The sequence below is a fragment of the Dendropsophus ebraccatus genome, chromosome 5, assembly GCF_027789765.1.
Source record: "Dendropsophus ebraccatus isolate aDenEbr1 chromosome 5, aDenEbr1.pat, whole genome shotgun sequence".
In the NCBI taxonomy this organism is placed as follows: Eukaryota; Metazoa; Chordata; class Amphibia; order Anura; family Hylidae; genus Dendropsophus; species Dendropsophus ebraccatus.
Genome location: NC_091458.1, coordinates 159,789,563 through 159,806,490, shown reverse-complemented (window position 1 = coordinate 159,806,490; position 16,928 = coordinate 159,789,563). Strand labels below are relative to the sequence as shown.

The window sequence follows — 16,928 nt, the reverse complement described above, 5'->3', positions numbered from 1 at the left end:
GACTCGTTTTTTTTTTCACCTGTATCATTTCTTGGTCTAAATTGGAAATCATCACAAATTTAAACGGTGAACGTTTCTGGAATGACGGTTACTTTAAGGCAATGAGTACTATGAGGATGTGTTCACACACTGTCAGGATGACGGCTGTTATTATTGGACGACAAATAACGGCCGTTATTATACAAATATCAGCCGCTGTTATAAAATAGTGGCCGTTATTTGTCATTAAATGTCGGCCGTTCAGTACTTAGAAAATAGAAATCTTACATTTGAGTGATAGGAGAATGGCAGCCTTGGTGCGGGAACAAGTTATTGATGCTCACAGTGGAAATTTGGTGTATTCTCTCCAGTTTGACACATTGCTCTCTGCTGCCACCTCTGTCCATGTCAGGAACTGTCCAGAGCAGCAGCAAATCCCCATAGATTTTGTGCATTAGGACATAGAGGTGGCAGCAGAGAGCACTGTGTAAGTTTTATTTTTCTCTAGAGTACTCTCTTAAAGGAGAAATCCTGCAAAATTCAAAAAAGAAAGGAAGGCGGGGGGGGGGGGGAGTAATTATCATAGTAAACTTACCCGTCCTCATGCCTCTGTAGAGCCGCTCCTGGGTCTCGCTGATGGCTGCCAGGTGTCATTTTAGGCTAGAATCCGGATACGTAGGCTCTTCCTGCTGCCACATTGCGGCCAGCTAAGAGATTGTATTCTCAGCCAATCAGTGACATTGTCCCGCCCCAGTCACTGATTGGCTGAGCGGGCAATCACTCCGCTGGGTATGTGATGATGCAGCGGCTCTACAGGTCACGAGGACGGGTGAGTTTCATTTATTTTATTTTCCTCGTAAAACATTCTCTGGGTGTTTAATAGAATTTTCTCTACTTTATAAGTTGATTTCTCTTCATTTGTCCGTTGTTTCTTATTAGAGGGCAGATGACGCAGTGTAATTCACCCTTTAGTGACTGTTCATATTATGTTTGGTTTGTATTTCGCTCTTCTACGCCTCGGGTTTACTCGCCTGTACTGAGACGACATATGTGGAGGTTTACTTGGCTTTCTGCCTTTTTCTAGGTCATCAGAAACAGCAAAACAAACCTTCCAGAACTGGAACTTTTTCCGCGCTATCTGCTTTTCCTGAGACAGCAGCCGGTGACCCGCCAACAGCAGTCTAACATCTGGGTGAATATGGGTATGATGAGCCTGAGAATGTTTCCTCAGCATTTACCCAGAGGTAACGTAAGAATGCAGCAAGAATGGGATGATGGCACAGCTTTCATGCAAATGTTACGCCTGCTAGTCCTGCAACCTGCATCTACAGACAACGGGGCTTTAACCTATGGTCATGCACAAGAAAACAAGTAAAGTATACAAAAATAACTAAAGTATACAAAAATAAACTAATATAAACAGTGACAATTAGCTAATAGTTTTCTTATAATAGACCTGTAGGGAACGTTTCCTACAGGAGAGCTGACCATACAGCTCTTGCACTGTATGGTCGGCTTACCTATCGCACAGCATAAAAACCTCTCTAACCATACAGTGACAGACTGAATAGTTGTATCACAAAGAGCACTGTCTCCTGGTAAGCCGCAGAGTTGATGATTTAATTAGCAAAAGTTAATAACCTAATTAGTTATTGCCCTCAGGTGATATACAACCTGCATGATGAACAGGTGTCTTTCCTTGTGCGAGCGGCAAAGGACGGGGACTTCCTGTGTTTGATCTCTTTTTTTGAAGAGGGAAAAGACCAAATATCGGCATGGGCCGTGATTTGGCGGTATGTGCAACATTTATTTAAATATAGAAAATGTAAAAAGGAAAAAAGTGAGTATATTTCACCCACCAAGGATTTTTTAGCTTCATCTATATGTCTTTCCTTACATCAAATAGTTTTTTCATCTAGGCAGGCAGCATAGGTGACAGTTCTCAGTGTAGTCTCTGTAGGTGACAGTTCTCGATGTAGTCTCTGTAGGTGACAGTTCTCAGTGTAGTCTCTGTAGGTGACAGTTCTCAGTGTAGTCTCTGTAGGTGACAGTTCTCAGTGTAGTCTCTGTAGGTGACAGTTCTTAGTGTAGTCTCTGTAGGTGACAGTTCTCAGTGTAGTCTCTGTAGGTGACAGTTCTCAGTGTAGTCTCTGTAGGTGACAGTTCTCGGTGTAGTCTCTGTACGCGGACAGTTCTCGATGTAGTCTCTGTAGGTGACAGTTCTCAGTGTAGTCTCTGTAGGTGACAGTTCTTAGTGTAGTCTCTGTAGGTGACAGTTCTTAGTGTAGTCTCTGTAGGTGACGGTTCTCAGTGTGGAGTCTCTGTACGCGGACGGTTCTTAGTGTGTAGTCTGTGTACGCGGACGTCTCTGTGTGGAGTCTGTGTACGCGGACGTCTCTCTGTGTGGAGTCTGTGTACGCGGACGTCTCTCAGTGTGGAGTCTGTGTACGCGGACGTCTCTCAGTGTGGAGTCTGTGTACGCGGACGTCTCTCAGTGTGGAGTCTGTGTACGCGGACGTCTCTCAGTGTGGAGTCTGTGTACGCGGACGTCTCTCAGTGTGGAGTCTGTGTACGCGGACGTCTCTCAGTGTGGAGTCTGTGTACGCGGACGTCTCTCAGTGTGGAGTCTGTGTACGCGGACGTCTCTCAGTGTGGAGTCTGTACGCGGACGTCTCTCAGTGTGGAGTCTGTGTACGCGGACGTCTCTCAGTGTGGAGTCTGTGTACGCGGACGTCTCTCAGTGTGGAGTCTGTGTACGCGGACGTCTCTCAGTGTGGAGTCTGTGTACGCGGACGTCTCTCAGTGTGGAGTCTGTGTACGCGGACGTCTCTCAGTGTGGAGTCTGTGTACGCGGACGTCTCTCAGTGTGGAGTCTCTGGACGCGGACGGTTCTTAGTGTGGAGTCTCTGTACGCGAAACATGTTAACCATTGGCCTCTTACAGTATCTCCAGGTTAGGGTTGTTCCAGTCCATGGAACCATACATGTACTCCTATATACCCAGCTGTATACTGCTGGCATTGTTCTTGTGCAGACCATAGGCTTTGCTTGTGTAATTCTCTGGTTGTATAAGATCGATTCCTGGGCCGGCGATGACTTTCCATAAATTCCAGCCTTTACTCCAAATTGTAACCTGTCATTTATATCCAGACAATGAATGGCTTTATTAATGGGAATAAGAGGTCGGGGTCTTTCTTGTTTTTTCGCTATGCACTAATTGATGTCCGATGAATCCTTAATCTTGGGGGTTTTTTTGTTTTCCCAATAAGCTTTCTTGCTGTAATCTTACAACTAATCCTCTTACCTGTAATTGCTGAAAATTTGCTGTTTTTTTTTTTAAGGATATTGTGATACAGTTAAGGTAATGTTGCTATTTTGTGAATCCATAGGTAGAAGAATCCTGTTTTTATGATTTTTTTTTTTTCATGTTTGAGCCTTGGCGGTTTTTTAAAACGAATATTACAAATTAATTACTATAAAAGGCTGACTGAGTCCCCCCCCCCCCCCCCCCCCCCCCTTAACACGTCCGTGGCTGTTTTTACAGTCAGGAAACACTGATAATGCTGCCTCAAGAGTGATTGACAGGGTTGGGAGCCAATTGCTTCCAGCCTGGTCAATAACAGCGCCGCCTTTCATTGTATGAGGTGGGTGTACAGCCAGCGTCAGCACTCTGTGCATCTGGAGCTCATTGGAATTCTGGATGCCCCCATTTGGTTCTATGGGGCATCAGTGATGAAATTCTGTGCAAATACAGAATATGTCCTATATTTTCCAGCTCAAATAGGAAAAGGAAAAATCGTGCAGGGTGTCCGTGGCCAATAGAACCCTATGAGTCCGAAAATGTATCCGGATATCCTGAGCGTGCGGTTGTCTTCTGGCCTGGATCCGGTTTTAGTGGAATAGAAAATAGTAGCAGAATATGGGGTCCACTGCTGCCCCCTATTTTATACTCTGGGTTCTGGGCTCTAACTAATTTTGTGGCCCCTTAAGCAAAAGTTGTCGCTTGTGTTACTTTTTTTTTAATATTATTCCTTATATATCCTATTATTTATTGGTTTCAAGCGAGTATATCCGTGTTGCCTTTGTAGCCACTTTTCTTCCTGAAGTCTGTTATAATATTTTTGCGCTGTCCTTATTTTCCTCTGGTCAGTAAGAGGAGACGGGCAGCGGCTGGACAGCAGCGTATCTGCCACCAGCCCATAATCAGCTTAGTTGTAGGTTGTAAAAGCTGCAAAAATCCGTAACTCTTTCTTGTCCACACAACTAGCTGGTAACCTCTAGTGATCTGCCTAATACCCATCTCTTCCTTATATATAGTGTAGTACTATACTCATATATGTATAGTTTCCATGCCTTTATTTTCTGTAGATCATACACTGTGCAGCAGTATATGAGCCCAGTATATTGCTGCTGGCTGTGTCAGCATATTAAAAACCATGTGAGCAGGTTTCACGCAAAGCATTTTGGTCAAAGCCAGGAATGGTTTTAAAATACAGAACAATGCACAATTTTTAGAATCAGTTTTGATAACGTGAATTTTAAGCTGCAGATTTCATGCTGTGGGTTTAGTCAGTATAAATACTGACGCGCAGTCAATTAAAGGGGTACTCCAGAGAACTATTTTTATATTTATTTATTTATTTTACCTGAAAGTTATGGACACTTGTTAATTACGTCTATTTAAAAAAAAACAAAAAAAAAACAACTTCAGTCTTTCAAGTACTTACCAGCTGCTGTATGTCCTACAGGAAGTGGTGTATTCTCTCCAGTCTGACACAGTGCTCTCTGCTGCCACCTCTGTCCATGTCAGGAACTGTCCAGAATGGTAACCGATCCCCATAGAAAACCTCTCCTGCTCTGGACAGTTCCTGACAAGGACACCAATTGATTTGATTACAAGTTTTCTCTCAGGACTACACTTTTAAGTACATGAAGACATACTGTTTCTCTGTCTACTCTGGTTTTGGCTAAACATACTGAACAAAATACTACATATGACCCCAGACTTTGCATGCGCTCCAGCTAGGTTTTTCACACTATGATGTGTAGTTTTTTTTGTTTATAACATTCACAGTTTGCGATCGATAACATTATATTTTCATAGTTCAGACAGTTGTGCATGCGGTGATACAAAATATGTTTATTTTTCTTTTTTGCATTTAAGTTTTTTTGTTTTTTTTTATGAAAAATGGTAAAAGGGGGAACCATTTGAACTTTTGCTGAATCTTGTGCTAAAAGCACAGGAAGGGCCTTGTTGTTTTTTACATGTAATTTCTATATATACTGCGCCCCCTGCTGGCCCATTCAGGTATAGACTGGGTCATGATGTCATGTTTTTTTTTTTGTTTTTTTTAGAGAAATTGAAGCCTGTCTGATCTACTAAATTGAGGAAAATAATACTATATCTGCATTTCCCATAATTAGTTCCCCTTTAAAGGTCTTGTGGAGTCCATGCCACCAGAGATCAGATTTCTTTGGTGGCTACAGGGATATTTGATGCCACCACAATATTGGACAGGTTATTTGTCATACATATAGCCCACCCTCTATTTCTTACTTTTTTGCTAAATGAGTGTTAGCAAATGAATGTAGGATCCGTCTGCACATGGCATGTCTGCATTCTGTTACCCTGACCAAAACGCAATATTTTTGAAAGTATTTGAATTTCCTAATTTTTGGTGCATTAAAACCCCAAAATGGCGGACTTTTCCGTACACAGTAGAAACTGGTGTAGCCACCAATCACATGATAACACGAGAGCTGAGCTGTGATTGGTCGCTCTTCACAGTTTCTATTTTACACAGTTTGTGTTTGCGTTTTTTTTAACCCCATGGTAATAAATAACATCTAATTTAATGGTTCGCGAATTTTCATCTCTGACAACAGAAACAGTGAAGGGTTTTTGTCAGTAGTTTTAGTGGAAGCTTTAAGTTTGTTGTATTATGCAGCTGTATTCTGTAGGGATTTATGCAAATTTCTTCTCACAGGAAACGTCCCGTCTCCAAACGCACCTCTGAAGAGAGTCCTGGCGTACACCGGGTGCTTCAGCCGAATGCAGACAATCAAAGAAATCCACGAGTATCTCTCCCAGCGTTTACGCATCAAAGAAGAAGACATGCGCTTGTGGCTGTATAATAGTGAGGTAGTGTATGACGGCTTCTATAAACTAATAAGAATGGGATTTACTATTGCTGTTTACTATATTTAGACTGGAGTCCAGGTAGCACCCTTAGTCTTTTCTTATTTCTATTCAGACCGGGGGGGGGATAGGGGCAGGTGAGTATATGCTCTTTTTTTTATTGGTTATTTTTAAAGCAAATAACACATTGTTTTCACTTGAATGGTGGTCCAGGAACCAAAACTTGCACAATTGAGAGTAAGAAAACCATTGCGCCAAAATTTGTGACTTTTTGACACACAAAAAAAAAAACAATACACTATTGATAAATTACCACCATGGACTGTTGCCTAGAGTAGCGGTAACATGCACTTTAAAGTGTCACTATTTAAATGTTTTTGTAGAAATCAATAGTACAGGCAATTTTAAGAAATGTTGTAATTGGGTTTATTAGCTGAAAAATGCATTTTTATCATGAAAAAGCAGTATTCATTGTTCTCTATGGAGAGGGGAGGGGTGGAGGAAGATGAGGCACCAGAACAGGACAACAAGGAGTTAATTCACAGCTACATCACCAGGCTATCACCTCTGAGGTCAGGACTGACCTCTGAATATCTGCTTTCACACAGCTCCCGCTGTGTAATCTTTTGTTTTCTGCTCTCTTCTGCCGACTAATCTCCCTCCTCCCCCCTCCCCTCTCCATAGGTTACCCAAGGCCCGAATGATGTAAAACAGTCGAGATTTCCTGATAATGAGCAGTGAATGAGAAAGAGGAGGGGGGTGGGGGAGAACCTGGGGAAAGTCTTTTTGAACGCAGATAATGGCAGATTTGCCTAATAAACCCAATTACAAAGTTTCTTAAAATCGCCTGGACTATTGATTTCTGCAAAAAAAAAAAAAAAAAAAAAAAAATGAAACAGTGACACTTTAATTCATTCCTTCATTCATACAGTTCCAGGAGAAACAACAAGACAAATGGTAGAAAACAGCACTTTAAGGAGAGTTGCTCCAGAAGGGGAGAAATTTATGTATTTACTAGAGATGCATTCCCGGGTTCATCCGAATACGGACGCTGCATCTGATTACTTGTGGCTGAAGAAGTTGGATGCAGTCTGTGGACCCAGCCGTAGGCCTAGGGGCTGTACCCATGCTCTCCTGGACTCCTTAGGGCTGCAACTTTTTCAGCCACCAGCAATCAAATGCAGCGTTTGTATTCGGATGAACCTTAGCGTGCTGGGGATTCGCCCATCTCTGGTATTTGCTAAAGTAGTCGCCTCCTGACACAATCAGCTTCAGTGCAAGACTATTTTAGAAGAAGGTTTCTTTCTGTTTCTGTTGTGTAATATGTAATGCCGAGCCCCTCCTCGCTTTATCTGAAGTTCTCCGTAAGAACTGTGGAGTCAGTAAGCCGCAGCTCCGACTCCGATTTCTGAATTTTATCAGGACCGACTGGGCCTCCCGCTCCTTGATAAATGGCCGGTCATATACCAGGGGAGATATCTATCACACCGGCTCAGCAGCTTCTCCCTAATGTCCTACATGATCCTGGGGCGACTTCTGAGGGAATATATACTGTATATACAGCAGCTTCTCCTGTGTGTGCAGTGGGTGCAGCCAGTCTCCAGCCTCCATGTCCTGAACTACTCACAACTACACTAGATGGAGCAGGGGGGCTGTTCCTGCTGACAATCTTCTATGTTTCTAACTAATATTCACCACACACAGAAACACTGGTAACACTGCCAGATCCCTGTAATATAGAGGTCACACATAGTGATATAGAGAGGGGTCACACATAGTGATATAGAGAGGGGTCACACATAGTGATATAGAGAGGGGTCACACATAGTGATATAGAGAGGGGTCACACATAGTGATATAGAGAGGGGTCACACATAGTGATATAGAGAGGGGTCACACATAGTGATATAGAGAGGGGTCACACATAGTGATATAGAGAGGGGTCACACATAGTGATATAGAGAGGGGTCACACATAGTGATATAGAGAGGGGTCACACATAGTGATATAGAGAGGGGTCACACATAGTGATATAGAGAGGGGTCACACATAGTGATATAGAGGTGATATAGAAGGTCACTGTGGGGGCACGCAATAGCATACACACACACAGCTTGCTGCAGCCATAGCGCACCACACGCACACACACACACACACACTCTGCTTGCTGCGGCCATAGCACACATACACACAGCCTGCTGCAGCCATAGCGCGCGCACACACACACACACACACACACACACACACAGCCTGCTGCAGCCATACCGCGCACACACACACACACACACACACTGCCTGCTGCAGCCATACCGCGCACACACAGCCTGCTGCAGTCATAGCAAACACAGCCTACTGCAGCCATAGCACGCGTGCACACACAGCCTGCTGCAGCCGTAGCATACATACACACAGCCTGCTGCAGCCGTAGCATACATACACACAGCCTGCTGCAGCCGTAGCATACATACACACAGCCTGCTGCAGCCATAGAGCACACACACAGCCTGCTGCAGCCATAGAGCACACTCACAGCTGCTGCAGTCATAGCGCACACTCACAGCTGCTGCAGTCATAGCACACACACTCTGCCTGCTGCGGCCATAGCACACATACACACAGCCTGCTGTAGCCATAACGCGCACACACACACAGCCTGCTGCAGTCATAGCACACATACACAGCCTGCTGTCGCCATAGCGCACGCACACGCGCACACACACACACACACACACACACACACACTGCCTGCTGCGGCCATAGCACACATACACTCAACCTGCTGCAGCCATAGTGCACACACACAGCTTGCAGCAGCCATAGCATACACACACAGCCTGCTGCAGCCATAGCGCGCGCGCGCGCACACACACACACACACACACACACACACACACACACACACACACACACACACACACACACACACACCCTACTGCAGCCATAGCGCGCACACACACACACACACACACACACACACACACACACAGCTGCAGCCATAGAACACTGAAGAAAAACACACAATCTTTTCCCAGAGAGAAAACACCACACTGAGGACAGAGGTTACAGCTACACTACTTATGTCTTCTCCTCCTTCTCTATATTACACAGAATATCTTCATATTACACTGCTGCTCATATACAGTCATACAGCACCCAGGAAGAGACCAGCACAGATCTCCCCCCGCACAAAACAAGCTGCCAAATAGTGACCAACAACTTTTGCCCCGACCACCCTTATGTAATAGGGCCAGTGTCCTATTACTGATATATTCCCGACCACCCTTATGTAATAGGGTCAGTGTCCTATTACTGATATATTCCCCGACCACCCTTATCTAATAGGGCCAATGTCCTATTACTGATATACTCCCCGACCACCCTTATGTAATAGGGCCAGTGTCCTATTACTGATATATTCCCCGACCACCCTTATGTAATAGGGCCAGTGTCCTATTACTGATATATTCCCCAACCACCCTTATGTAATAGGGCCAGTGTCCTATTACTGATATATTCCCCAACCACCCTTATCTAATAGGGCCAGTGTCCTATTACTGATACATATATCAGTAACAGGACACTGGCCCTATTACATAAGGGTGGTCGGGGAATATATCAGTAATAGAACACTGGCCCTATTACATAAGGGTGGTCGGGGAGTATATCAGTAATAGGACATTGGCCTTATTAGATAAGGGTGGTCGGGTAATATAATAAGGGCCAGTGTCCTATTACTGATATATTCCCGACCACCCTTATCTAATAGGGCCAGTGTCCTATTACTGATATTAGATAAGGGTGGTCGGGGAATATATCGGTAATAGGACACTGGCCCTATTATATTCTTTTACCACCCTTATGTAATAGGGCCAGTGTCCTATTACTGATATATTCCCCGACCACCCTTATGTAATAGGGCCAGTGTCCTATTACTGATATATTCCCCGACCACCCTTATGTAATAGGGCCAGTGTTCTATTACTGATATATTCCCCGACCACCCTTATGTAATAGGGCCAGTGTCCTATTACTGATATATTCCCCGACCACCCTTATGTAATAGGGCCAGTGTCCTATTACTGATATCTTCCCCGACCACCCTTATCTAATAGGGCCAGTGTCCTATTACTGATATATCCCCCGACCACCCTTATGTAATAGGGTCAGTGTCCTATTACTGATATATTCCCCGACCACCCTTATGTAATAGGGCCAGTGTCCTATTACTGATATCTTCCCCGACCACCCTTATCTAATAGGGCCAGTGTCCTATTACTGATATATATCCCCGACCACCCTTATGTAATAGGGCCAGTGTCCTATTACTGGTATACTCCCCGACCACCCTTATCTATTAGGGCCAGTCTCCTATTACTGATATATTTCCCGACCCCCCCCCTTATATAATAGGGCCAGTGTTCTATTACTGATATATTCCCCGACCTCCCTTATGTAATAGGGCCAGTGTCCTATTACTGATATATTCCCCGACCACCCTTATGTAATAGAGCCAGTGTCCTATTAGAATGTTTCTCATAATATATATTCATGAGCAAAACTTGTAAAATTCATATCAAAATTCAATTCTACATTTTTAAAGATTTTTTTAAAAGTCTGAGTCGGTACATTTTTTTCCGACTCCGGACAAAACTAGCTCCGACTCCACGACTCCAACGCCACAGCCCTGTTCTCCGCACGAGATTTGGCACTATGTCTCCTTCCAAGGTGATGTTCCCATTAGCGCTAATTTCCACCATTTCCTACACGTTATTAATAGGCGACATAATTCTGCACTGTGGAGAAGCCTCGTATCTTCTGTATCCGGCCTGAAGGGTAAATGCTCTTCTGTTTTCTTCCCTCCAGAATTATCTAACACTCTTAGATGATGAAGACCACAAACTGGAATATCTCAAAATCCAGGATGAGCAGCACTTGGTAATAGAAGGTAATATCACCTGGCAGCAAATGTGAAACCAGAAGTCCGTTTTATGTATTTTTAAGTTGATTAGTTATCTTTTCATGTGCCTAGACGTGTTATAGCCCTGTGGATACCTGTGTATATAGCTGCTACCTACCTTCTCCTGTACACACAGGCGTTTTGTTCACCTTTGCAGGAAGTTACTTCTCAGTTTTCACATACTTATTAGAGATGATTGAACCTCAAGCTCTCACCGATTCCATCAAACCTGAACGCTCGGCATCTTATTACCAGTAGCTGAAGAAGTTGGATGCAGCCCTAGGGAGTCCCTGAAAACATGGCTGTGGCCTATGGCTATATCCGTGTTTTCCATGCAGCCCTAGGGTGCGTGCACACTATGGAATGCGCGCGTAAAGGTTGCTGCGGATTCCATCGCTGGCCCCTGCTCGCGGCAGTACGCATCTCCGTCTGTGCCATAAACACCTTTTTATGGCCGAGCCGATTCCGCTGTCAAAATCGACATGTCAATTTTTTCTAATAGAATGTAGTCTATGGCACAGGCGGAGATGCGCACGCCTGTGAGCAGGGGCCAGCGACTGAATCCGCAGAGGCCTTTACGCGCGTATTCTGTAGTGTGCATGCACCCTTATTCACACGTTCAGTGATTTTCAAACTCTGTGGATTAGGTCCGCTATCTAGCACAGTGAAAAAACACCCGTGACTGCAATCCGTGTCTGTTTTGTACAGTGCTAGTTAATAAAGTTAAACAGTTTAAAAAAATAGAACTATCTTGGATAGAACCTTACATCTGTGTTTTTCAAGCACCTCCAATCTGTGAAATAATGGGTCCCATGGACTTTTTTGGGGGCATCTGTGCATCTTATTTTCTAGCAGAACAGATTGTGGATCCGTGAAAACTTAGAATTTGGGGATAGCCCAATAGAAATCAGTGAGTCCTAAAATTGCCCGGATTCGCAATCGCAAACAACTTCGCGGGACGTTCTAACGTCTTCAACCACAGGTAATCAGATGCAGGGTGTTCAGGTTTGGGAGCATGCTTAAGATTTGTTCATCTCTGATTGCCAATACTGTTATATGCAATGATATAGCTCTGTCCGTCGGTCCTGGCACTTGAATGGTTTAGTGACTGACGTTGATGGGATCGCTGATGTCGGTCATTAGCAGTGGGTGTCATCTTCACGTAGCAGCACTCGCTCTGTATAGAGTGGGCTTAGCTCCTAGGACTGCTCAATATACCTCCTTATGATCCCGAATGTTGGTGTTACAGGTATATATACATTGTATATACATTCTCCCCGAGCTACAGCCTTGTAGGAGTCTCTGAGTTACGTAAATACATTGCTAAAGATTTCCCTGTTTTCACTTTTAGTTCGGAACAAAGATATGAGTTGGCCAGAAGAAATGTCCTTCATTGCGAACAGCAGTAAAATTGATAGACATAAAGGTAAGCGAGCCGGTTACCAAAATCAGATTATAGGAGTGTATGGTTGTCTTCAGAAAACCAACGGCCTTGACGCCTGTCCGTCAGCAATCAGCTGCGACTCTCTATCCCATGCCGACTCCCATGCCGAATGTGCTGGAGAGAGGGTTGGACTGATATTGTCATCTCTGAGGGCTAAGCCAAAGATAGTAAGGTCCTAGAAAACCCTTTAAATTGTACCTCTCATTCGGGCCAGCGTGGCCGAATACATTGAGTCTCCTGCAGGTTTGCTGTCCCCTTCTGACACTGGCGGTGGATGGGAATCTGTAAGTGTATAACAATGCTGTCTATGGCGCTTCCGTCCACATCTCCCATCTTAAGAGGTATTCCAATGTATCCTGCCACACTGGTGACGTGATGGGTATGATAGGTACGCCCTAATGCCCATCCATAGGCGTCCATATCCGTAGTCTATTCATAACTCATATTTGCCATTTCTACCTCTGCCGCCATTGATATGTTGCACACTTTTTCTTTTACTTCTAGTTCCTACTGAGAAGGGAGCGACGGGACTTAGTAATTTGGGGAACACTTGCTTCATGAACTCCAGTATCCAGTGTGTCAGCAACACTCAGCCGCTAACCAAGTATTTTATCTCAGGGAGACATCTGTACGAGCTGAACAGGTAATCAAATGCACGAAGCATGAAGAAAAGTAAAATATGCACAAAAACCTAGACTAAATATTAGATATTTTTAGCGATATTGTACCAATAATTAAGTTATTGTTGCAGAAAAGTTATTCATAAACTGTTTCTAATGAATTCCCAACTTTGTCATTCTAGAACCAATCCCATAGGAATGAAAGGACACATGGCAAAGTGCTACGGAGATTTGGTTCAAGAGCTGTGGAGCGGTACCCAAAAAAATGTAGCTCCTCTTAAGCTAAGGGTAAGCGGTACACAGTTACCCGATCTGTGCGGATTGAAAATGGCTTTTATTGGCCTAGATAGACTACAATAAGTGTGCTGATAAAATGATTGAGCCTTGCTAACTAAACTGTAGATCATATAACTTAAACTTTCCAGCGAAAATCCAGTGAAGCACTGGAGGTAGGCCGGCCTGTCCCTAGTGAATTAGAATTAATGGAACCGCATCATAGAGGGGCAGGGGTTTCCTCCCACTAGGGGCAGGCCAGCCCACCCCACCTGGTGCCCGGGGATAGAACTGTGCGGTACGCGAGAACCGGGCCACTTAAACTAACTAATACTTATGATGCATTCACCTTAAAGGCGTTATCCAATGTTAGAAAAACATGGCCACTTTCTTTCAGAGACAGTACCACTCCAGGTTGGGTGCAAGTTTTGCAACTCTGTTCCATTGAAGTATAAGTTGCTTAATTACCAACCGCACCTGACCTGACGATCACTCCTGACGTCCCCATATGTTTGGCCCTGCTTAGTGTGCGTGTTAAAGAGGAGAGAGAAATAAGCCACTGCCGGACCCCTCTGGCAGAAACTTATCTACTGCGACACTAAAGAGTCAGGTTTGTTAAAATGTAGCATGTGTGATCCTTCTTTTCCCTGACGTCTACTGTCACAAGCGCAGATACAAGTTACTATATAATGAAGAAAGTCTCTCTCCGGCACTACTGTTAGCGTCCTGGCTCCTCACTGGACCATCCCATGGCTGATTCCCTCACTGGACATGGATGAGCCCACTGAGGTTAACTCAACTTCACGACAATCAGAATGCATGAAGAAGTTGTAGAAATAAAAAGAGAGCGGCACTCACCCTACATGCAGACCTGCTGATCAACTCCTGTAACTGGATAGGTGGGGATTCCCATGCTGGTCGTCTAATTTTGCTTTTCGGTGCTGTTCTTCAGTAATTTAATAAAAAGAAAATATGCAAATGAACCTGTTTGGTGCATTGAGGACGTTCTCTGGCCCCTGGCTGCACCGCCCTACCTGCCGGCTCATGCGTCCTCCTACTTATTCATCCATTCGTGAGTAGTGCCATCTCCCTGTTCGCTGCAGATCTCGCGCAGTAGGCCGATGCTGTTACATGGGGCTGGTGCTGCGCAATGCGTGGGATCTGGCGAGTACAGAGAGACATCGCGTATGTATGAACCAGCTGATTTCTTTTAGGGAGTGTTCACACATACAGGATCTACAGCAGATTTGAAGTTGCAGATTTGCCTTTTTGCAGTCCCTTTTAGTGGATATGTTTTTAATTGGTTGCTTTTAACATGCTCAAAAATGCGAGCGTTTTTGTGCACGCTAACAAAAAGGCTCCAGTTTGATCTGTTTTTTTTTTTCTTTTAAAATGGAGGGCATTGGAAAAACTAATCCAAAGAGATGCACACAAATACATCCGTTTTTTTCATCCGTTTTCACCCCATTAAATAGATACATTAAACGGATTGCTAAAACGCAGCATGAACCCGGCTGTACTCTTCTTTTGTGCCAGAGTCTTTGCGTACATCCCAACAGCAATAAAAGCACACGCTCTACTCAAGCCCCCATAGACATTATACATACGTTGGCCATACAGGGCCTGATGACTAAATTTTGAGCATGTTTGGCGTTGTTTTCCAGGCAGAGCTCTGTACTGTTTGTACTGTGCAGCTCACTCATGTGCAAAGTGAGTGGGACTGAGTACAATACCGGGCAAAGCCGCCACTACGTGTATGAAGTTGTGTCTGGTAAACCATAGTGGACGCTTCTTCTGACCAGTGGGGACCATTTAGAAGCTCACGCCATTAGTATCAGACTAGAAAACCCAAAGAATGGGGGGCAGGTCTATAGCCTGGCCTAATAACCCGACCTAATAACCCAATATTCCAGAGATGGTTATTATCACACACAAGTTTTGTTTTTACTTATTTTTCCACGCAATCTTTATATCATAAGCTGATAACTTTTCTAGCCATTTGAGACAGGAATATTGTCGTGATAACCTGCACCACTTATATAATATTTGTATTGTTTGTATGTTAATGTTCTAGTGGACAATAGCAAAGTACGCCCCTCGCTTCAATGGCTTCCAGCAGCAGGACTCCCAGGAGCTGCTCGCCTTTCTTCTCGACGGCCTCCATGAAGATCTCAATAGAGTCCATGACAAGCCGTATGTGGAACTCAAGGATAGTGATGGGCGACCAGACTGGGAAGTTGCTGCGGAGGTTAGTTATTATACGCAGAATACATATATATATATGTGTCATGGAAATAATTGTACACATGCAGCGTATCCTGCTCTGTGGAGCGGTGAACAAAGCTCTTACCTTTTCATGGACTAGATAACTTTTGAAAATGGTGATCCACGTCTCTGATGGGAGTTGTAGCTGTTAGGAGCCGTACAGACTGACAATGTGGCACCCAGGCTATAAAGCCAATGCTAAATATCCAAATACCCCAACAGGTCTGGCAACGCTTACACCCCATAGCTGATAGTATAACCAGGAACATCTCCCATTCACCAGTTTCCACATTTGTAAAGAATTCATTAAATGAAGTCCCATCCTGGGAATCTGAGCACATCATTGTCTCTCTCCCATAAAGCCGCGTCTTGTGGATATGGAGTTAAAACTTCACAATACCAGTGTAGCGTAATAAAGCGAATGCTCCAGCCTATCCAGGGCCGGCTAAATGACGAGGGTAATGTAGTTGCAGAGTTAAATTTGGATCAATTCTCCTTATCCTAATATATTGTTAGCGGAACGTTCCGTCTGTTTCCCGTGTGTTACAGAATTACTTTCCAGCTGAAATTCTCGGCAATGTGTATAGGCGCTGGGCTGCTAAGAGGTTTTTTTTGCTGGAAGCAGATCTGTAAATCCTCCTAGAGCTTTGTCATCACGATCAGTTAATAGAACTAACAGCAGTTTATTACTCCATCAGTATGAATCGCCGTATGCAGCGCCATTCTACAGCATAGAGCCAGATGGATGCGTGTTACTATACAATGTCTATGAGCCTCCTTATCATTCGCTTCCTCTAAGCTGGGAGTTAGAAGCCCGCAGGTGTATAGCCAGATGGATGAGTGTCACTATACAATGTCTATGAAGCCGGCAGGTGTATAGCCAGATGGATGAGTGTCACTATACAATGTCTATGAAGCCGGCAGGTGTATAGCCAGATGGATGAGTGTCACTATACAATGTCTATGAAGCCGGCAGGTGTATAACCAGATAGATGAGTGTCACTATACAATGTCTATGAAGCCGGCAGGTGTATTGCCAGATAGATGAGTGTCACTATACAATGTCTATGAAGCCGGCAGGTGTATAACCAGATAGATGAGTGTCACTATACAATGTCTATGAAGCCGGCAGGTGTATAGCCAGATGGATGAGTGTCACTATACAATGTCTATGAAGCCGGCAGGTGTATAGCCAGATGGATGAGTGTCACTGTACAATGTCTATGAAGCCGGCAGGTGTATAGCCAGATGA

General features: G+C 44.2%; 1 protein-coding gene across 2 annotated transcripts in view; it reads left to right on the top strand.

Moving 5' to 3' along the window:
* USP32 (ubiquitin specific peptidase 32) overlaps positions 1 to 16,928 on the top strand; it is a 113,655-nt gene that overhangs the window by 74,646 nt on the left and 22,081 nt on the right. The window contains exons 16-22 of one of the 2 annotated variants that reach the window (XM_069971776.1): positions 1,064 to 1,181; positions 5,966 to 6,120; positions 10,981 to 11,062; positions 12,426 to 12,500; positions 13,023 to 13,161; positions 13,321 to 13,426; positions 15,486 to 15,659. In XM_069971776.1, coding sequence (XP_069827877.1) covers positions 1,064 to 1,181; positions 5,966 to 6,120; positions 10,981 to 11,062; positions 12,426 to 12,500; positions 13,023 to 13,161; positions 13,321 to 13,426; positions 15,486 to 15,659 — 849 coding nt within the window. Of the gene's footprint in view, positions 1 to 1,063; positions 1,224 to 5,965; positions 6,121 to 10,980; positions 11,063 to 12,425; positions 12,501 to 13,022; positions 13,162 to 13,320; positions 13,427 to 15,485; positions 15,660 to 16,928 lie in introns of both variants that reach the window. The other variant, XM_069971775.1, reaches the window with a different exon arrangement.